We start from the raw sequence: 23,260 nt of genomic DNA on the forward strand, positions 1-23,260 counted from the left end.
AAACATCAGTTTACCTCGCCTAAGAGAGTGAAGAGTGTGTTCTTTAACCACTCCAGTTTTCAGACCGCTGTGACCAAACCCAGGGCCTGCCCTGACAAACGCTTTCCAAAGCGTGATTCTGATGACCGGTTTCCATTTCCACCTGAGGTGGTCAAGGAGTGGTCTCACTCCCCAGATGCATTCCCTCACCAAGGAATCTATGCCTGAGATGGTTACCTTAACTGCTCAGGCTTCAGCCTTTTCATCTTATGCCATGTCTGCCATGCTAGAGGCTGCTCACCGCACTGCGGTGGCTTCAGCTAATTCTCTTGTTATCTGCAGGATTTTGTGGCTTCGAGAGTGGAAGGCAGATGCTTCGTCCAAGAAGTTTCTTGCTGGGCTCCCTTTTGCTGGTTCACGGCTGTTTGGTGAACAGCTGGATGAAATCATTAAAGAAGCTACTGGCGGGAAGAGTACTTCCATGCCACAAACTAAGACCAGGAAACCCGCCCAGGGTAGGAATCAATCGATGTTTCGTTCCTTTCGTTCCTCCAACTGGTCATCCTCTAAGCCTTCCGCCTCGTCCGCTAACTCAGCCAAGGATCAGAAATCCAACTGGCGCCCAAAAGCGCGTCCGCAGAAGACCGCAGGAGGTTCTGCCACTAAGGCAGCTTCCTCATGACTCTCGGCCCGCTCCAGCCACGTCCTTAGTCGGTGGCAGGCTCTCCCACTTTGGCGACGCTTGGTTAAAGCAGGTCTCCGATCAGTGGGTGAGAGACATCATATCTCACGGCTACAGGATAGAATTCTCTTCCAGCCCTCCAGACAGATTTTTTCCTCTCTACTCCCCCCTGCTCCAAGGCCGCCGCCTTCTCGCAGGCCGTGACGTCCTTGCAGGCAAACGGAGTGATTGTCCCAGTTCCCGCTCAGGAACGGTTCAGAGGTTTTTACTCAAATCTCTTCCTAGTTCCAAAAAAGGACGGTACCTTCCGGCCCATCCTGGATCTCAAGCTTCTCAACAAGCATGTCCGGGTGCGGCATTTTCGCATGGAGTCTCTGCGATCAGTCATTGCCTCTATGACCCAAGGAGAGTTCCTGGTGTCCATCGACATCAGAGATGCCTATCTACATGTGCCAATCGCAGTGTCACGTCAGCGTTGGTTACGTTTTGCGATAGGAGAGGATCATTTCCAATTCGTGGCTCTCCCCTTCGGGTTAGCCACGGCCCCTCGGGTATTCACCAAGGTCATGGCGGCAGTGATTGCGGTCCTGCACCTCCAGGGGTTAGCAGTGCTTCCTTATCTGGACGACCTTCTGGTCAAGGGTCCATCCAGCGCAGACGGTCAGCGGAGTGTTTCGCTCACTCTCGCCACCCTAGCCCAATTCGGGTGGATTGTCAATCTTCCCAAATCCACACTGACTTCGACCCAGAGTCTCACGTACCTAGGGATGCAGTTTGAGACTTTGCCGGCACTTGTGAAGTTGCCCTTAATCAAACAGCAGTCTCTCCGGCTAGCGGTGCGCGCTCTCCTGAGGCCCCGCCGTTATTCCCTCAGGCGCCTGATGCAGGTGCTGGGTCAAATGGTGGCTTCCATGGAGGCTGTTCCCTTTGCCCATTTGCATCTGCGTCCTCTGCAGCTGGACATTCTCCGCTGTTGGGACAAGCGGCCTTCCTCCTTACAGAGGTTAGTGGCTCTGTCGCCACGGACCAGGACCTCTCTTCAGTGGTGGCTTCGACCCCTCTCCCTGTCCCAAGGGCGCTCCTTCCTGGCTCCGTCCTGGGTGATTCTCACCACGGATGCCAGCCTATCCGGCTGGGGAGCGGTACATCTCCACCACAGAGCTCAGGGCACTTGGACTCCGTCCGAGTCAGCCCTTTCAATCAATGTGCTGGAAACCAGAGCTGTGCTTCTAGCTCTCCTAGCCTTTCACCACCTGTTGGCGGGCAGGCACATTCGAGTCCAGTCAGACAACGTGACAGCGGTTGCCTACATCGATCACCAAGGCGGGACACGCAGCCGCCTGGCAATGTTGGAGGTCCAACGCATTCTTCAATGGGCGGAGGACTCCAAGTCCACCATATCCGCAGTCCACATCCCTGGCGTAGAAAACTGGGAGGCAGATTATCTCAGCCGTCAATCCGTGGACGGTGGCGAGTGGTCTCTGCACCCGGCAGTGTTTCAGTCAATCTGCCGCAAGTGGGGCACTCCGGACGTGGACCTAATGGCATCCCGTCACAACAACAAGGTTCCGGTTTACGTGGATCGCTCCCACGATCCTCAGGCCTTCGCCGCGGACGCTCTGGTTCAAGACTGGTCCCAGTTTCATCTGTCCTACGTGTTTCCCTGTCTAGCTCTCTTGCCCAGAGTCCTGCACAAGATCAGAATGGAGGGCCGTCGAGTCATCCTCATTGCACCGGACTGGCCCAGGCAAGCTTGGTATCCGGACCTGCTCCAACTGTCCGTGGAGATGCCGTGGCATCTTCCGGACCGTCCAGACCTGCTCTCGCAAGGTCCGTTTTTCCGCCCGAATTCTGCGGCACTCAAATTGACGGCGTGGCTCTTGAGTCCTGGATTTTGACGGCTTCTGGTATTTCTCCTGAAGTCATCTCCACTATGACTCTGGTCCGTAAGTCTTCCTCCGTCAAGATCTATCACAGGACTTGGAAAATTTTCCTGTCCTGGTGTCGCTCTTCCGGCCATTCTCCTTGGCCATTTTCGTTGCCGACCCTTCTGTCTTTTTTACAGTCCGGTCTGCAGCTAGGACTGTCTCTCAACTCTCTCAAGGGACAAGTCTCAGCTCTATCAGTGCTGTTCCAGCGGCGTCTCGCCCGGCTGGCTCAGATCCACACCTTCATCCAAGGTGCGTCTCACATCATTCCGCCTTATCCGGCGGCCCTTGGATCCCTGGGACCTTAACTTGGTCCTCACGGTATTGCAGAAACCCCCCTTTGAGCCTCTTAGGGAGGTTTCTTTGTATCGTCTTTCTCAAAAGGTGGCCTTTCTAGTTGCCATAACTTCTCTCAGGAGAGTCTCTGATTTGGCTGCGCTCTCCTCGGAGTCACCTTTTTTTGTTTTTCACCAAGACAAGGTAGTTCTCCGTCCGACCCCGGACTTTCTTCCTAAGGTGGTCTCTCCTTTCCACCTTAACCAGGATATTTCCTTGCCTTCCTTCTGTCCGGCCCCTGTTCATCGCTTTGAGAAAGCGCCGCATACTCTAGATCTGGTGCGTGCTCTCCGGATTTATGTGGCTCGCACCGCTGCGCTTAGGCGGTGCACCTCTCATTTTGTGCTAACCACAGGGCGGCGCAAGGGTCTCTCTGCTTCTAAGCCGACCTTGGCCCGTTGGATTAGATCGACCATTTCGGACGCCTACCAGAGTACTCAGGTGCCTCCCCCGCCGGGGATCAAAGCACACTCGACCAGAGCTGTCGGTGCCTCTTGGGCTTTTAGGCACCAGGCTACGGCTCAACAAGTCTGTCAGGCTGCCACTTGGACTAGCCTGCATACCTTTTCGAAGCACTACCAAGTGCATGCTCATGCTTCGGCAGATGCGAGCTTGGGCAGACGCATCCTTCAGGCGGCTGTCGCCCACTTGTGAAGTTAGGCTCCGCCTACTTCTTAGTTTTTTCTGTTTATTCCCACCCAGGGACAGCTTTGGAACGTCCCATGGTCTGGGTCTCCCAAAGGAACGATAAAGAAAAAGAGAATTTTGTTACTTACCGTAAATTCTTTTTCTTATTGTTCCGTGTGTTATCACCGGCTGTTGTCGTGGACAGAGTCTCCGGTTGTTCCGGTTCTTACTCGGTTCTACTTGTGGGTGGCTATTCTCCTTCAGCTTTTGCACTAAACTGGCTAGGACTGGCTACCAGGGGGTGTATAAGCTCAGAGGGAGGAGCTACACTTTTAAGTGTAGTACTTTGTGTGTCCTCTGGAGGCAGAAGCTAAACACCCATGGTCTGGGTCTCCCAATACGGAACTATAAGAAAAAGAATTTACGGTAAGTAACAAAATTCTCTTTTTTTTTTTTTTTAAGGGGGCGGTTCGTTCGGGAATCACAGCAACGTTACTCAGCAGGCCACCAATAGAAGTGGAGGGGCGGAAAGCAGCCGCATGAACTTCACTCGCACCTCGTTGCCGGAGGACGCAGGTACGCTGTTGTTCGTTCCCGGGGTGTCAGACGTAGCGATGTGTGCTGCCTCAGGAACGATTAACAACCTGCGTCCCGAACGAGCAACAATATTTTGAAAATGAACGACGTGTCAACAATCAACGATTTCGGGAGTATTTCTGATCGTTAGCTGTCGCTCGTAGGTGTCACACGCAACAACGTCGCTAACGAGGCCGGATATGCGTCATGAATTCCGTGACTCCAGCGATATCTCGTTAGCGATGTTGCTGCGTATAACGGGGCCTTAAGACTTTTACGTTGTTGGGTCATCCTTAGGATCGGTAAGGATACGACACCTGCACCCCACTAATTGACTGTTCCTGGTGCTGTCCGGAAGTGCTCAATTTCAGAACTGCACAGCTCCATCAATGGTATAGTGGCAGGGTACTACACGTGTGCAGAATGCTGTTGTGGCCGCTATACTGTTAATGGAGCTGTGCAGCTCTGCAACTCAGCACTTCTTCCCACCGCCGACACCAGGAACAGCTGATCAGGCAGGGGATGACGGGTCGCCTATACACCAATCAGATATTGATGACCTATCCCAAAGAAAAGGCCACTAATGTAGAAGTCCCTGACCATTCCTTTTAAAACCTTACCGACATTTGACTTACTGGTACGTCATATGCTGGCTCCCTGACATTGATGCAGACTTGCAGTACCATCTTACCATGCAGATGATGGCTGTGATATTCTGCCATCATCTGCCTCTAACAGCTGTGGGTGGAGCAAAACTCCATCTGCAGCTGTTAACTGGTAAATGCCACTAACAATGCATCTTTGATATGTCCTTAATCAAAATGAGCTCATACTGCCAGCTCATTTTTATTGTAAATTGAACGATGTAAGTAACAAAAAAAAAAAATAAATAAATAATTGTGGAATTGCACTTTTTTCTCCAAACTCAGATTTTTTCCCCCTCTTTCCAGTGCAAAACATAACATGAATGGTGCCATTCAAAGCACAACTTGTTCTACAAAAAATACGCCCTCACACCGCTATGTGGACAGAAAAATAAAAAAAAATTATGGCTCTTGGAATAAGAAGAAGAACAAACAAAGCGCAAGAATGTAAAATTGCCTGGTTGGGAAGGGGTTTAATAGGAACACACTTCATAAAGGGCTTGCTTACTCTCCAGCACTCCCCATAGAAACAGTCTCACTTTTGTTTGACTGTCTGGTATTGCGGCTAAGCATAATTCGCTTGGAATTGGCAATACCAGAGGCTGCCAATTAACAAGTGAGTTGCTGTGTCTGTGGGGGAGGCTTTTCTCTACTCATGGACAGCACCAATTAAATGGAGCAGATGAAAGTTTTAAAATATTAGCTGTGTATTAGAATAATGGTAATAAAGCAATTCCGAATATTACAATGACGTTCATCAATGGCACATATATATCACCTCCCCCTTTTAGAGGTACCATGTTAGACTGATTTACCGATTGTCTCCCAAGCCCACCTCCGCAGCATAATCTCCCTGAGTCTCACAATACCCTCTCCTTTTTAGACTTAGAAACAGGCTTCTCTGTGAGGTCACTCAGCACCTCAAGACTGGCATCTGCATGCAGTGCAGTTTGAAACTCCTGGCTAGAACTAGTCAGAAGTGGCGTTAAGGCCCCAACCTCACAGGACCTTCTACAACTTGCCCTTGGTCGGTAGTTGGTTCAGTTATCCTGCTGGAAGATAAGGGTCCAGAAGGCAGCGTGTTGCCTGCGTGCTGGGCACTCTGACATCAGTTATGTATGCGGTCTTCCCGGGGGATAACAACACTTTTCCATCTGACTGGCTGGGGATACAACCCTTTCCTGTCATTTGACAGGCTGGGGATACCGCTTTTACATCACCCTGACAAGCTGTGGGAAACACTTTTCCTTCATCTAGACAGGCTGTGAAAAATACTTTCCCGCCACCCTAAGAGGCTGTGGGAAACCCTTTCCCATCCATCCTGACAGGCTTGCGATAACATTTTCACATCAGTCTGACAGGACTTCCTTGACAGGCAATGGGTACCACTTTCTTGCCACCCTGACAGGCAGCGTGTTCCAGTTTCCCACCATCCTGACAGGTTGTAGGAAACTCTTTCCTATCATTCTGATGGTTATGGGTAACTCTTTGCCATCATCCTGACAGGCGGTGGAAAATGCTTTCGCCTCCTCCCGGAATATTTGAAGATTGGTGCTAATCATGGAGCAGCTATGACCAGCCATGTCAGTCCGGCGTGACACTGGAAAGCTGCACACAACCACCTTCCTCATGGGCCATGTACCTGTCCTCTTCCTTAGCGCTGTTTCTTACTCCTTTGAAGGGGTCCTCAGCAACCTAACCCTGCAGCGTGACATGAATGAGTTTTCCTGTACAATGCTATGTAGGAATAAAATGGTAATGAAAAAGATGGTGTTTATACGATCAACGCATTTCGAAGTCCAGTGACTTCTTTCTCAAGATCTTTTATATCTGACATAACACAGATGCTTCAGCTATCTACTGGTCTAGCTGTTATCTTGGTGGCTGCAGTGATCGCTAATTGGCTTCAACCATCGTGTTTCGGCTGCCTATAAACCTAGACCAGCAGGTCTATGAGTGGTTCTGCTGGCCTATGTTTATAGATAGCCGAAACACGATGCCTGAAACCAATTAGTCATCGCTCAACAGAGGCCGAACGAAGTCTGGAATAACTGTGCTGCCATATTATAGTGAATGGATCCATTGAGGGTTTTACCTGAATCACGTATCTTGGAGATGTAGATGGAAACCTTGATGTAAGTGCTCAGCATAGAGCTCACGATAAATCCACGATCAACCCCTCCAAAATCCAGCAAAATCGGCGCTCCCAAATTCAAATACCCCCTTTCCTTCTGAGCCCCACGATGCGCCTAAACCCCAGTTAGCATCCACATGTGTTTGGCACTGGTGTAGTGAGGAGAGCCCGCTTAATTTACTGGGTGCAGGTTTGCAGAAGTACAAGCTGAGCACAATGTACAGGCACTACAATGTACAGTGTTGGACAAGGGCTTATTTGTAATTTTTAATCCTGCAACAATCACTCCGTTTGACCCTGTGGCTGTTTTCCAGAGACAAATTTGTCACTACACATCTTTACATGGGTTGTAATTCCAATATGTGGTCACTTGAGGGGGACTGTTGTTTTGGTACTTAGGAGCTCCGCAAATGGAGTCCACAAACTATTCTAGGAAAATCTGTGTTCCAAAAATCAAATGACGCTCCTTCCCCTCTGAGCCCTGTGTGGTGAGGCCAAACAGTACTGTACAGTCACATGTGGGGATTGCCACGATCTGGAGACACTGTATAGCAAATTATGGGGCCTGGTTTTGTTTTTTTTTCTTATTTCCCTTGTAAAAATTGGAAATCTGGTGTTAAAACAACATTTTAATGGTAAAAATGTAATTATTTTTTTTCTCCAGTGCCCAATAGTATAAAATTTTGTCACACACCTGTAGTGTATTCTCACTGCACCTCTGGATGAATTCATTGAGGGGTGCAATTTGTAAAATGGGGTCACTTGTGGGGGATTTCTTCTGTTCTGCCACCTCAGGGGCTCTGCCAATGTGACATGGCACCTGCAAACTATTCCAGCAAATTCTGAACTCATATATGGCGCTTCCTCACTTTGCACTGAGCCTCAAAAGTAGTTTTCGACCACATATGAAGTATTGGAGTACTCAGGAGAAATTGCACAAGAAATTGTATGGTCCATTATCTCCTGTTACCTTAGTGAAGATGAAAAATGTGGTGTTAAAGTAACATTTCTTTATCGTTCCTTTGGGAGACCCAGACCATGGGTGTTTAGCTTCTACCTCCGGAGGACACACAAAGTACTACACTTAAAAGTGTAGCTCCTCCCCCTGAGCTTATACACCCCCTGGTGAGCAGACCCAGCCAGTTTATCGCTTTGTGTTCAGGAGGCATACATCCACACATGGATTCTCATATGATTTTTTCCTTTTGGAACGAGATTGAAGAGTGGGGTCCACGTCTGGACCCCCGGCATGTCCCTTCTCACACCACTGTGTCGGCGGTGTTGTAAGGTTGATTCCTAGGCTGGAGCCTTTACATGCCGTGCTCCTTCACCATCCCTCCTGGGCTCTGGCTTGAAGTGGGAGCCAGCACGGTCTCCATGCTTGGCAGGAGACCGGTCTCCATCCGCAGCCCTTCAGGACCCTGCTGTTCCGGAGCACTCATCCCCAGGGACTTGGCCCTGCGTCTCAGCAGCTAAGTACCTGAGACGTTTAGATTTCGGGGTCCCTGTACTTTATTGTTGGGGGAGAGTGTGCTTATTGTGTTTACTGACATTTCCGGCGGGTTCTCTAGCTGTCGCCTGAGAACAGAGCCGATGGTGCCTGCGCGTCGGCCGCGCCGCTCAAATTTAGGCCCCGGCTTCGCCGGAGGCCTAGTTTCTGTTTCACTGCCCTCGCATGTCACTCATGCAGAGGGACAAGCTCGGCTCCTCCCAGCGGCCGTTCTGTACAGGGGAGGGACACTCCCCACTGCAGTGTGTGTCCCCTCCCCTGTAGGTCTCTATGGCCCTCCAGATCCCGCTCCTCAAGCAAGTCCCGCCCCCTCTCTTCGCTCCGGCGGCCATTTTCTCAGCGTTCTCTCTGCGATCAGAAATTGCAGCGCTGGTCTGCAGCATCTCTGCTGAGGTGCTGTGCTTGGCGGTCCGGGCTTCGGGATCTGGAGGGCACACAACACCGCTCCAGCGGTCTGGTAAGCCACAACCAGTCTCCGGTTGTGGACCTCTGTATATACTCTCTGGGGTTCATTCTCTGGCAGAGCCCCCACTCCAGCAGCATGTCTCACACGAGGAGCAAGGCTCCAAAGCTTTATGCTGTATGCGCTGCATGTAAGCTCCTGCTGCCTGAACCGAACACCTTCCCACATTGTGATGCCTGCTCTAACTTGGCGGTGCCACAGCCTGGAGTCTCACCCCCAGTGGTTTCTCAGGCTGCTCCTGCTCCTGTGGCTGAACCCCCGGCTTGGGTAGAATCCTTTTCTAGGTCTATCTCCCAGTCTTTTGCTGAGTCCATGGGACTTCTATCCAGGACATTGATGAATATGCATCAGCCCCCTTCACAGGGTGCCTCTGCTGCTAGGGGTCCCTCAGGACCGGAGCTCACAGAGGATTCATCATCAGGGCCCAGACCCCGTCCTCCTAAGAAGAGACACAGGGTTCCCTCTCCCTCCTCCTCCCGTGGCTCTGATTCCAGAGCTGACTCGCTGGATGAGGAGGATGCCTTTACAGGGGGCTCGGAGGCTAACTCCATGTGCCCCATTGATCTGTCCGAAAGTGACTCAGATCTTAGTGACTTGATTGCTTCTATTAATTCTGTACTGGATCTCAATCCGCCAGTATCAGAGGGGCAACCCTCTCTGGCAGAAAAGCACCAGTTTACCTTGCCTAAGAGAGCAAAGAGTGTGTTCTTTAACCACTCCAGTTTTCAGGCCGCTGTGACCAAGCCCAGGGCCTGTCCTGACAAGCGCTTCCCAAAGCGTGGTTCTGATGACCGTTTTCCCTTTCCACCTGAGGTGGTCAAGGAGTGGGCTCAGTCCCCAAAGGTAGACCCTCCGGTGTCTAGGCTCGCAGCCCAGACCGTTGTGTCGGTGGCTGATGGCACTTCCCTTAAGGATTCCACTGACCGCCAGATTGACCTTCTGGCCAAATCCGTGTATGAAGCGGCGGGGGCCGCGTTTTCTCAGACTTTTGCAGCAGTGTGGGCTCTCAAGGCCATCTCTGCTTCTCTAGAGGAGATGCATTCCCTCACCAGGGAATCTATGCCCGAAATGGATGCCTTAACTTCCCAAGCTTCGGCCTTTTCATCCTATGCCATGTCTGCCATGCTGGAAGCTTCTCACCGCACTGCGGTGGCTTCGGCTAATTCCCTCGCTATCCGCAGAATCTTGTGGCTTCAAGAGTGGAAGGCAGATGCTTCTTCAAAGAAGTACCTTGCTGGGCTCCCTTTTGCTGGGTCCCGGCTGTTCGGAGAACAGCTGGATGAAATTATTAAGGAAGCTACTGGCGGGAAGAGTACTTCCATGCCTCAAACTAAAGCCAGGAAACCTGTCCAGGGTAGGAATCAGTCGAGGTTTCGCTCCTTTCGTTCCTCCAACTGGTCGTCCTCTAAGCCCTCGGCCTCGTCCGCTAACTCAGCCAAGGACCAGAAATCCAACTGGCGCACAAAAGCGCGTCCACAGAAGACCGCAGGAGCTGCTGCCACTAAGGCAGCCTCCTCGTGACTATCTGCCCGCTCCAGCAACGTCCTTAGTCGGTGGAAGGCTCTCCCACTTTGGCGACGCTTGGTTTCAACACGTCTCCGATCAGTGGGTGAGAGATATCATCTCCCACGGCTACAGGATAGAATTCTCTTCCAGTCCGCCAAACAGATTTTTTCTCTCAACTCCCCCCTGCTCCAAGGCCGCCGCCTTCTCACAGGCCGTGGCAGTCTTACAGGCCAATGGAGTAATTGTACCGGTTCCCGCCCGGGAACGGTTCCGAGGTTTCTACTCAAATCTCTTCTTAGTTCCCAAAAAGGACGGTACCTTCCGGCCCATCCTGGATCTGAAGCTTCTCAACAAGCATGTTCAGGTGCGGCGCTTTCGCATGGAGTCTCTGCGTTCAGTCATTGCCTCTATGTCCCAAGGGGATTTCCTGGCATCCATCGACATCAGAGATGCCTATCTGCATGTGCCAATTGCAGTGTCACACCAGCGTTGGCTACGTTTTGCAGTAGGAGAAGATCAGTTCCAATTCGTGGCTCTCCCCTTCAGGTTGGCCACGGCCCCTCGGGTATTCACCAAGGTCATGGCAGCAGTGATTGCAGTTCTGCACCTCCAGGGGTTGGCAGTGATTTCTTACCTGGACGACCTTCTAGTCAAGGCTTCATCCAGCGCAGACTGTCAGCGGAGTGTCTCGCTCACTCTCTCCACTCTAGCTCAATTCGGGTGGCTGGTCAATCTGCCCAAATCCACTCTGACTCCAACCCAGAGTCTCACGTACCTAGGGATGCAGTTCGAGACCTTGACGGCACTTGTGAAGTTGCCCTTAGTCAAACAGCAGTCCATCCAGCTAGCGGTGCGCTCTCTGCTGAGGCCCCGCCGTTATACCCTCAGGCGTCTGATGCAGGTGCTGGGTCAAATGGTGGCGTCCATGGAGGCTGTTCCCTTTGCCCAGTTCCATCTGTGCCCCCTGCAGCTGGACATTCTCCGCTGTTGGGACAAGCGGCCTTCCTCCTTACACAGGTTAGTGGCTCTGTCGCCACAAACCAGGAGCTCTCTTCAGTGGTGGCTTCGGCCCCTCTCCCTGTCCCAGGGGTGCTCCTTCCTGGCCCCGTTCTGGGTGATTCTCACCACGGATGCCAGTCTATCCGGCTGGGGAGCGGTATACCTCCACCACAGAGCGCAGGGCACTTGGACTCCGTCCGAGTCAGCCCTTTCAATCAATGTGCTGGAAACCAGAGGCGTGCTTCTAGCTCTCCTAGCTTTTCACCACCTGTTGGCGGGCAGGCACATTCGAGTCCAGTCAGACAACGCGACAGCGGTTGCCTACATCAATCACCAAGGCGGGACACGCAGCCGCCTGGCGATGTTGGAAGTACAACGCATCCTTCAATGGGCGGAGGACTCCAAGTCCACCATATCCGCAGTCCACATCCCAGGCGTGGAAAACTGGGAGGCAGATCATCTCAGCCGTCAAACCGTGGACGGTGGCGAGTGGTCCCTGCACCCGGCAGTGTTTCAGTCAATCTGCCGCAAATGGGGCACTCCGGACGTGGACCTAATGGCATCCCATCACAACAACAAGGTTCCCGTTTACGTGGCTCGCTCCCACGACCCTCAGGCATTCGCCGCGGACGCACTGGTTCAAGACTGGTCCCAGTTTCGTCTGTCCTACGTGTTTCCCCCTCTAGCTCTCTTGCCCAGAGTTCTGCGCAAGATCAGAACGGAGGGCTGTCGAGTCATCCTCATTGCACCGGACTGGCCCAGGCAAGCTTGGTATCCAGACCTGCTCCATCTGTCCGTAGATATGCCGTGGCATCTCCCGGACCGTCCAGACCTACTCTCACAAGGTCCGTTTTTCCGCCTGAATTCTGCGGCTCTCAAACTGACGGCGTGGCTCTTGAGTCCTGGATCTTGACAGCTTCTGGTATCCCTCCTGAAGTCATCTCCACTATGACTCGGGCCCGTAAGTCTTCCTCCGCTAAGATCTATCACAGGACTTGGAAAATTTTCCTGTCCTGGTGTCGTTCTACTGACCATCCTCCTTGGCCATTCTCCTTGCCGACCCTTCTGTCTTTTCTACAGTCTGGTCTGCAGCTAGGACTGTCCCTCAACTCTCTCAAGGGACAAGTCTCAGCTCTGTCAGTTCTGTTCCAGCGGCGTCTCGCTCGGCTGGCTCAGGTCCGCACCTTCATGCAAGGCGCGTCTCACATCATTCCGCTTTACCGGCGGCCCTTGGATCCCTGGGACCTTAATTTAGTTCTCACGGTTTTGCAGAAACCCCCCTTTGAGCCTCTTAGGGAGGTCTCTTTGCATCGTCTTTCACAGAAAGTGGTTTTTCTGGTGGCCATTACTTCCCTCATGAGAGTCTCTGATTTGGCCGCGCTCTCTTCGGAGTCACCTTTTTTAGTTTTTCATCAAGACAAGGTGGTTCTCCGTCCGACTCCGGATTTTCTTCCTAAGGTGGTCTCTCCTTTCCACCTTAACCAGGACATTACCCTACCTTCCTTTTGTCCGGCTCCTGTTCATCGCTTTGAGAAAGCGCTGCATACTCTGGATCTGGTGCGTGCGCTCCGGATCTATGTGTCTCGCACCGCTGCTCTTAGGCGGTGCACTTCTCTTTTTGTGCTAACCACAGGTCGGCGCAAGGGCCTCTCTGCTTCTAAGCCGACCTTGGCCCGTTGGATTAGATCGACCATTTCGGACGCCTACCATAGTTCTCAGGTGCCTCCCCCGCCGGGGATCAAGGCACATTCGACCAGAGCTGTTGGTGCCTCTTGGGCTTTCAGGCACCAGGCTACGGCTCAACAAGTCTGTCAGGCTGACACTTGGACTAGCCTGCATACCTTTTCGAAGCACTACCAAGTGCATGCTCATGCTTCGGCAGATGCAAGCTTGGGCAGACGCATCCTTCAGGCGGCTGTCGCCCATTTGTGAAGTTAGGTTCCGCCTACTTCTTGCCTTTTTTTCGGTTTATTTCCCACCCAGGGACTGCTTTGGAACGTCCCATGGTCTGGGTCTCCCAAAGGAACGATAAAGAAAAAGAGAATTTTGTTTACTTACCGTAAATTCTTTTTCTTATAGTTCCGTATTGGGAGACCCAGCACCCTCCCTGTTGCCTGTTGGCAATTTTTTTGTTCCGCGTGTTATCACCGGCTGTTGTCGTGGACAGAGTCTCCGGTTGTTCCGGCTTTTGCTCTGTTCTACTTGTGGGTGGCTATTCTCCTTCAGCTTTTGCACTAAACTGGCTGGGTCTACTCACCAGGGGGTGTATAAGCTCAGGGGGAGGAGCTACACTTTTAAGTGTAGTACTTTGTGTGTCCTCCGGAGGTAGAATCTAAACACCCATGGTCTGGGTCTCCCAATACGGAACTATAAGAAAAAGAATTTTCGGTAAGTAAACAAAATTCTCTTTTTTTGTGGTAATGTATTTATTCATTTTCACACCTCAACGTTATAAAATTCTGTGAAGCACCAGGGGGTTCATGGTGCTCACCAAACATTTAGATAAATTCCTTGATGGGTCACCCCTTTCAAGCTGGTGAAGTGCCAGTATTTATGACTTGGTGCTCTTGATACAGAAGTGGTTACAGCCAGTGGTACTGTCTCCCACTGCCATGGTAGACCGCATAGTGTCTGATAAATTCTTGTGGGCCTTATCTCACCCCCTCCAACACTGGGTTGAACAGGCATCCCCTAATAATGCGCTCCAGATGGTGGACCTTTATAGAGTAGTATAGGGCTGCTATGGAGCTCTGGGGAGAGTGTCAGGAAAATCCCGAATGTCCTCACCCCCGTCCTGTCAGACCAAGCCAAGGAGGGCCACTCAGAACATATCCCATGGGGAACGAACCCCAATAGTCTGCTGGCAATGCCAGGAGCCAGGCCATGTGAGGGCTGACTGCCCCTACCTTACAGAGCCCATGGAAACAAAATTCGGGTTCTAACAGTCCCTGTATGCTAAAAGGGTCGGTGCGACTGGCACACTGGAAGCTCCCAATAATAAACATTTGTGTCAAGTTGAAATAGAGGGTATCATCCTCAGAGGTCGCAGGTAGGAAAATTAGTGTGTTATGCATCCACTGGGTCTTAAAAGACTATCCAACTGCACTGGTAATGATAAACATCCCAGCTGAGAAGCTATGCCATGAGGTGGGAGTTAACAGAGAGCAAAAGAGAAGGGTGTTTGATCTGTCTGTCTGGACAGATTTGATGTTTTGTCTTTCCTGACGGTCCTGAGGAAGGGGGCAGTGGCTCCGGAAACGCGTAGACCTGGATGAAATAAAGATGCATTAATCTAAACATCTGTTCCTGTGATCCTTTGGCGCAGTATCAAACACCCTTCTCTTTTGCTCTCTGTTATCTGCCAATTGGGTGGCTGCAGCCTTGGATCAGATTCTACATGCGAATACAGTTGTTGTGACTCTCACAACGACATCTGGTGAGTAGTTTCACCCTCCTCCCACCCCTTATATACTGGGGTAAGACCCTATATGCGCTTTTCTCTCCACAGATTTCTTATATGAGGTGGGAGTGGCTGCTATTCTGCACTATGAACTGATAGTAGGGAGAGACTTTCCCTTATTTTCTACCCTATGGCCAACAATCGTGCCACCCTGTGAGTCAGCACAAATATCAGCCAGGTTGCATTGTTCAGAAGTGGTGCAAGAATCTGGTGACCCTGAGGAAGAGTGTGCAGGGTATAAGGGTATGACCTACACTCCGGTGGGGGAGAGAGAGAAAACCTCCCTAGAAGTGATGGCCAGAGAAAATGTGTTAATTGTTGATGGGAAACCCCAACAGCCCATAACAGATAAAATGTCTCCTTGCTGTGAGATTGACAAAGACTACCTGTGCCAAGTTGACCAGGTTGGGATGTTAAATGGGTTGGCGAAAATGGGATCATGTCAATTTGTAGAAGTTCAGGAACGATAGGAAAAGCTTTTGTGGGGACATCTCGCTGTCTGCTGTTGATGCAAAGACGACTCAGTCACTTCTGGATGTTTTCTCCGAGCTCCCGGGACCTACCTCCATATTCGAGAATGACGCTGTCACTAAGCCCCGTAGCCAAAGTCTGATTTAAGCCTTATTGGGCGCTTGAAGCTCAGCGACAGGCCATCTAGGAGCATGTGAAATCGATGCTGCGACTAGGAGTTAAGGAGTCTTGAAGTGAATGGACTAGCTCAATAGTCCACTGTATGGTGTGTGTCCACCCCCCTCAGAGTTGAACAAAGGTGTGGGGATATGTGACGCAGTAAAGGGTATTGTGGTAGATGGGAGCTATATTCCTCCTAGCAAGTCCCTTTTGCACTGGTGAGCAGCAGGGAAAAGGTCAAGCCCTGGCCTGGACTTTCTCTGCTATTCCAGGTTTTGGGGCAATGCCTAGCTGCACAGATGAAAAAGTTAGGACAGCATAAATAGACAGCCCTAACTCCTCAGGCTGGTTGGTGGTTGGGCTGAAAAACTGAAGCAGGTTTTGTGGAAAAAACATTGTCACACGGAGTTTTGCACAAACTTCGCCAACTAAACATGGCGGCGTTGTGCTCTGTTCAGATTGCAGATTTTGACACTCCACCCGATGGTTTCTCTGGTGTCTGGAATCAACACCGGCAGTTATCGGGCGTCAACCTGCTGTGCTGATTCATAGGCAGGCTAGCAAAAGTTAATCTCTGCTACTCTGCTTGCTCCATTGATCCAATGTTGTGGTAAGGCCTATCACATCTGTTCCCCTCCTATTTAGGCTGGTGGAATCCTTCCACCCATGCCAGCTATAATTTGTCTATGTTGATTTGTGAGATGTGGGTGAGATATGGTGTCCCAGACTGTCTGCTGAGACTTGTGGTTATTACTTGGTGTGGTTAGGGAGTTTACCCATTTTGTAGGTTCCTTCCTGCTCATTTTATCTCCTGAATCTCTTATAATAATAATAATAATAATAATTTGTGTGTGAGTGCTGTGTAACAGAGTTTTGATTTTCCCTTGTCTGTCTTTATCTGTGGGTTTCATCACACTCATGTCCCTTTCCTCCCTGCGGGCAGGTGGAATCAGATCAGAACTGGTCAGAAGCAGGGCTAGGAAGGAGACTGAGGCACCTCTACCTTCATGAGTATCTCTGAAGGTGGGGATAGGATAGGGGCCCTAGCGTGAGGGACAGCTTAGGAGCCCCCCCGGTTCCCTGCTATCCAGTAGTCATTGTAACAAACATACCTGAATGGGCTGGCACGTCTGGGACCTATGCTTTGCTGTTTGACAAGTTGGACTTTTGCTGTGCATTCATATTTGATGTAACACTGTTTTTTTTCTGTTTGCTACCAGTGTGAATAAAACTCTTGCACCACTCTTGTTCACGGGCTGTGTCTAGCATTGCTGAACTGCAGTACTGGACATGGCCTATGAACAAGAGTATCGCTGCATATTTTTTTTTTTTTAAATAGTGCACTTGGACTATGTTAACCCTCAACTGATGAGGTGGGGGGGTTTGCAACACCCCAGGGAAATTTTGTTCAGCTGGCATTAATTGGGAAATGCTGGTATGAATCATCAATGTATTACATTTTCCGATACTTGTGGGTGTCAAAAATGTTATACTCATGTGTAATCAATCGCCAATAAGAAAACGAATAAAACAAACGTGATCTTTGCATTTTCTGTAAAAATTAGAGATTTCTAAACACTGGGGTATAGGAAGCCCCCACATCACCAGTTGCGTGACAAAAATCCCACCACCAGTTGAGGGTTAAAAGTTTACATTGCGGTGGAAAAAAAAAACCAACTCCTTGTATACAGTGTGTCCACCCATATCCTGTCCACCGCCATTAACATGAGAACGGCGGAAGCTATAGGCATAGAAGTGGTGTCTAGGCATAGTAAAGTAGCCATGCGCTATGCAATGAAACCACCTATAGCACCACCTGGGGGAAAACAACGGAGTTAGCATTTTTATCTCGAAAACGGAAAGCGATAGAGAAAAAAAGTCAATTAAAAAATTGTAGGGCATCATCAATTCAATACGAATTGACACTATGCTTACAGAAATGCTATGATATGAAACCCATGAAACCCCCCTCCCCCAAACATTGAATGCTGGTCACGCATATGGCACTCATTTAACTTTGATGCTCAAAGTGGCCACCGTCAGCTGCAATGCACATCTGGACTCTGCACAGCATACGGTATCTTGCTGCACGTTGTGCAATATGGTAGGTGACACGTTTGCACAAGCATCTGTTGTCGAAGGTCCTGCAATGTTGGTGGAGGGGTCACATACACCTGCTGTTTGATGTGACCTCACAGAAAGAAGTCCAATGGGGTCAGGTCAGGTGAGCGTGGAGGCCACTCCACGCCGCCACCATACCCAATGACTTGTAGGAAGGTCTCTATGAGGTATCGCTTCACGTCCGCAGCCTTGTGAGTTTTACACGGTCTAATCATAGCATTTCTGTATGCAAGGTGTCGATTCGTATTGAATTTATGATGCCCTATAATTTTTTTAATTCACTTTTTTCTCTATCTCGTTCCGTTTTTGAGATAAAAATGCTAACTCCGTTGTTTTCCACCAGGTGGCGCTATAGGTGGTTTCATTGTGTAGCGCATGGCTACTTTACTATACCTAGACACCACTTCTATGCCTTTAGCTGCTGCCATTTTCAAGTACCAGAAATATGGCAGAAAACACATTCAATTGTTGTAACATTTTTGCACAACTAAAGTTAAGCAAAAATATTACGACTTAGTTTTTACGTAAGTCCAGGAAATGGGAAAGCCCGTCTGGCAAATTCATCAACTTATACCTCAGTGAATTGCACCAGAAAGGTACTCCAGTCCAAGACTGGAGTAACATTCCTGGTGGGGGTGCACAACACTTGTAAGATAAGCCTAATTCAGAACAAATTAGTCAGCACATCTTACTCCAGAGCAGTCTTAAAAAAATTAGGCCCAGTGATGGTAAAGTAGCGTATTTTTTTGTATTTAACCATATTTGAGGACCCAGTCATTGTGCAATCGTAGATTGTGACCAGAATTAGCAGGTTTGTCTGTCATGAGGGACGCATAGATTTCTTATACATGTGAGCTCACAGAGAGACAATAGCCACATCCACCAGAATGAAAGTGGCCGTGTGTGATATTGCAGGCTATTGTATATCTGTTACCATGTGACATCGCCTACAGGACGCAGTGTCCTGGAAATAGCAAAAAGCAATTTGTTTATAGTGATTCTGCAGCGGGATGTGCTCTGGAGATGCAGCATCACCACTGCAGCCTAAAAAAAAAAAAACCTACGGTAATTACTTACCGGTAATGTGTTTTTTCTGAACCCTTGACAGCACCACGATGTAAGGGTGTCGTCATGTGTGCTGGAAAAATACGTAATTACTTACCGGTAATGTGTTTTTTCTGAACCCATGACTGCATCCTTACATTGTGGTGCAGTCATGGGTTCTGGAAAAAAAAAAATCTGCGATGCTCCGGCAGGGAGGCAGAGTTGTTCCCAGGGAGGACAAATAATCTCCCTTTTTATTATTTTAACCAACGCTGGCATAAAGAGCGCTATACCCAGAATACCCATTTAATGCCAAAAGTTGTCACCCAGGGAAAACAACATCAGTTATGGAGTGATCAGCTGATACGAGACATTCCTGTCACTACCAATAAATCACACTGGTGAGGGTTAGTCACTATTTTTCATTGGGGTCACTGCTGAAAGATGATACAAAGAAACAAGCTCTTAAAAGTGGAACAACTGTAAAAAGTGAAGTTTTCCCTATAGAATATTTGCAACCGCTTCTATGTTGGCTCAGAGGAGCACAAATCTGGCTGTTACCTATAAAGAGCTACATCTGGCAGATATGTAGGGAATTTATAAGTATTATAGTGCTGATATTACATACTTGCTATAAGAATATAATCACTAAAGTCCTTCCAATCCTCCATACCTAGGTCTTATATTGGACGGCCCAATCAATACTCCATATGTGATATTCGGTATATATATATTAGGTGTCCTTGATCTAACATCCTTTTTTATTGAAAAAAAAGGAAAAGAATCCAGATCTTGAACATGCGATTTTCTTCTTTAATATTTCACATTAATTGTATTACAAACAGATCAATAACCCATGAGTAGTGTGTCCATCGACACGTTTCAAGTGCACGACACTCTTCGTCATGCCTTCATGACTAGGAGTGCCATGTGCACTTGATACACATCAGTGGATACTACTCATGGGTTATTGATCTGTTTGTAATACAATTTATTTGAAATATTAAACAAGAAAATCGTATGTTCAAGATACGGATTCTTTTCCTTTTTGTTTGAATTTTGGCCGTGGCGAGGCTGAATCCTTGCTCCATGATGAGTCAAGATAACTAAGGCAGTGAGCTGTTTATACATGCTATATCCTTTTTTTTATATTGCATCAGAGAAAAAAAGACCATATTCAGATTTATTGATAAAAAACTTTATTGAATTTACAAAAAAAGAAAAAAAAAGTGCTATAAAATCTTTCCGCTAACTCTGATCATCATGGGAATCACTGTCTTCCTGCTCGGCCTTGTGCTTCTCCATCTTTGCAATCAATTCTAAAACAAAGAAAAAAAAAAAAAAGATTTATTCGTATGATGCAAAAAAGCCAAAAAACACTCAGAAATGAATCCCATGTCAGCACAGGGGGTCTAGTAAGTGCCTACATTGGCTAAATGTTTTACTGCTCAGCATGGCGATGCACACATACCTTTAGCGGGGTTAAACACTCCATTTGTTTGTGTGTTGCACACGTAGCAACGCTTGGATTTACGGTAATGCTGCAGGGCACAACCCTCACAGAAATAATGTTTACACCTGGAAAGTTAAAGAATCGTGATCAATTTATAGACAATGGACTAAAGTCACTAAAAACAGACTGCAGATTTAATCTCTATAGTAATGCGGTATCAGGGTATAAGATAATAGGGGGTCGTGTGGTCCAAGGCTGGCTATAAATGTAAAGATCCCCCCCCCCAATCTCCTACCAATGAGTGTACTTATACATTCTACTCCTGATAGGCAACATATATAAATATTAAAAGGGATTATTCCCAATGATTGGCCTCAGCCTAGGTTATTATACAGTGTGTCCACCCATATCCTGTCCACCACCATCAACTTGAGAACGGCAGCAGCTATAGGTATAGAAGTGGTGTCTAAGTATAGTAAAAGTAGCCATGCACTACGCAATAAAACCACCTATGGCGCCACCTGGTGGAAAACAACGGAGTTAGCATTTTTATCTCGAAAACAAAACGAGAGAAAAAAAAAAAAAAAAATTTTGTGTACTCACCGTTTTCTCTTAGCCATCATTGGGGGACACAGGACCATGGGTATTATGCTGCTTATCCATAGGAGGACACTAAGTAGATGCAAAGATGTTAGCTCCTCTCCTGCAGTATACACCCCCTGGCCCAGCCAGGCTACTTCAGTTATAGTACACAAGCAGTAGGAGAACAAGTAACAAAAAAGGGGAGTGAATACTCATAAAAAGGTACTGAGAGAGAAAAAACTAAGGCCCAACAGGGCAACAGGGAGGGTGCTGTGTCCCCCAATGATGGCTAAGAAAAAACGATTTTACGGTGAGTACACAAAAATCCGTTTTCCTCTGACGCCTTATTGGGGGACACAGGACCATGGGACGTCCTAAAGCAGTCCCTGGGTGGGTAAACAATAAACGTAACCCAAGGACTAGGAACCAGTCTCAGATAGCCAGGAGCACCTACTGAGATAGGTGCTCCACTCGTTTGCAGAATTTTCCTACCTAGGTTCGCCTCAGCCGAAGCCTGGGGTATGGACTCGGTAATGTTTTGAAACAGTAAGCAGGCTAGACCAGGTTGCAGTCTTACACTCCTGTTCCACTGAAGCCTGATGCCTAATGGCCCAAGAGGCGCCAACTGCTTGTGTGGAATGAGTCCGCAGCCCACTAGGAATGGGCTTGAGTATCAAGCGGTAGACTTCTTGGATCGCAGAGCGAATTCAGCGAGCCAGCGTTGCCTATGAAGCTGCCTGTCTTTTCTTAGGCCTTTCAGAAATGACGAACAAAGGAGTTCATGTTCCTAAAGGGGCTGTCCTGGATACGTAATATCTGAGAGCCCTCACAAGGTCTAGCGAATGTAGAGACCTTTCCACCCTATGGACTGGGTGTGGACAAAAGGAAGGCACAACTATGTCCTCGTTCAAATCAAACGGGGAAGTAACCTTCGGAAGAAAATCAGGAAGGGGGGGGGGGGTAGAATCACCTTGTCCTGATGAAAGATCAGAAAGGGTTTGCGGCAAGAGAGTGCTGCCAGTTCCGAAACTTGTCTGATGGACTTAACTTAATCACCAGGAATGTTACCTTCCAGGAGAGACGAGCAAGAGAAAATTCCTTAAGAGGTTCAAAGGGGGACCTCTGGAGACCATCCAGAACGAGATTGAGGTCCCATGGGTCCAGCGACCATTTGTACGGTGGGACTAGATGGGAAACGCCCTGGAGGAAGGTCTTGACTTGCGGAATGCAAGCTAGACGGCATTGATAGAATATTGAGAGAGATGAAACCTGCCCCTTAAGGGAGCTGAGGGCCAACCCCTTTTGCAACCAGACTGCAAAAAAAAAATAAAAATCAAGAATTCTGGGGATCGTCAGAAGCATAGGTTGGACATTAGGATTCCCTGCACCGGGAAGGGAAAGTTTTCCACGTATGGTGGTAAATACGGGATGAAGGCCGGCTTTCGGGCACTGATTATGGTGGAGATGACCGAGGGAGAGAATCTCGCTCTTGTTAAAGTCCAGGTCTCAATGGCCAGGCCGTCAGCTTCAGGGCTCTGGAGTTCTGATGGGAAATGGGCCGTTGGGTCAGCAGGTCTGGGATGCTTAAGAGGCTCCATGAGCAATTGTACTAATTCGGCGTACCAGGCGCGCCTGGGCCAGGCCGATGCTATTAGTATCACCAGGACTCCTTCTGCCTTAATCTTCCTGATTACTTGCGGCAGCAGGGGAAGAGGCGAAAAACCTGTAAGGTAGACGGAAGCGACTTCAGGAGGAGACTAGAGTATCCGCGCTCATGGACTGTGGATCACATGACCTGGCTAAGAATGCGGGTACCTTTGCGTTCAACCTTGAGGCCATTAGACCCACGTCTGACGTACCCCAGCGAGTGCACATGTGTGGGAACACTTCTGGGTGGAGAAACCACTCTCCGGCGGCCAGGCCTTGGCGACTTAGAAGGTCCACCATCCAGTTCTCTACTCCCGTTATGTGTACCGCTGAAACCACAGACCCCGTCGATTCGGCCCAGGTGAGGATCCTGAGGACCTTGAGATAAGCTGTCTTGCTGCTGGTACCGCCCTGCCGATTGACATACAGTAGGCCACAGCTGTTGCATTGTCCAATTGGACCCGAATCAGACGACTTGCTAGCAGATGGGGGAACGACCTGAGCCCGAGAAAGATCGCGCTGATTTTCAGGATGATTTCTGTGAAGGGAAGACTCCTGGGGCGTCTAACGTCCCCCAAGCAGTATGGAGCCTGTACGCTGCTCCCCAGCCTAAGAGGCTGGCGTCCGTGGTCAGGAGTATCCAATCCACTTGGGAGAGAAAATCTCCCTCTCAATATGGAAGAGGGCTGAAGCCACCAGCAAAGCGCATACCTGACTGAAGGGGTCAGTTGAAAAGTTCGTCCAGGGAAAAGGGGCTCTAGACACGCAAGCTGCAGTGGGTGGTGGTGTGGTTAAGCGAGCGTCACTGCCTCTATAGCCGCCGCTATCCTACCTAGCACTCCAATACTGAATCGTATGGAGCAAGAGGAGTACGTAGAAGGCAGTGTACCGCTTGTTGTAGAGCGGTCGCCTTGTTTTGAGGGAGAAATATCAAGCCCC

The 23,260-nt window shown here is 49.2% G+C and overlaps 1 protein-coding gene across 1 annotated transcript in view; it reads right to left on the reverse strand.

The window, feature by feature from the left end:
- Positions 1–19,848: 19,848 nt before the first annotated feature.
- The window catches only part of RNF113A (ring finger protein 113A), a 71,982-nt gene continuing 68,570 nt past the window's right edge, over positions 19,849–23,260 (reverse strand). Inside the window, exons 9-10 of the mRNA XM_075350329.1 lie at positions 20,111–20,217; positions 19,849–19,958 (exon numbers count right to left, since the gene is read on the reverse strand). Coding sequence (XP_075206444.1) covers positions 19,888–19,958; positions 20,111–20,217 — 178 coding nt within the window. The 3' untranslated portion in view covers positions 19,849–19,887. The remainder of the gene's footprint in view (positions 19,959–20,110; positions 20,218–23,260) is intronic.

This window comes from Anomaloglossus baeobatrachus, chromosome 5 (assembly GCF_048569485.1).
Source record: "Anomaloglossus baeobatrachus isolate aAnoBae1 chromosome 5, aAnoBae1.hap1, whole genome shotgun sequence".
Taxonomy (NCBI): Eukaryota; Metazoa; Chordata; class Amphibia; order Anura; family Aromobatidae; genus Anomaloglossus; species Anomaloglossus baeobatrachus.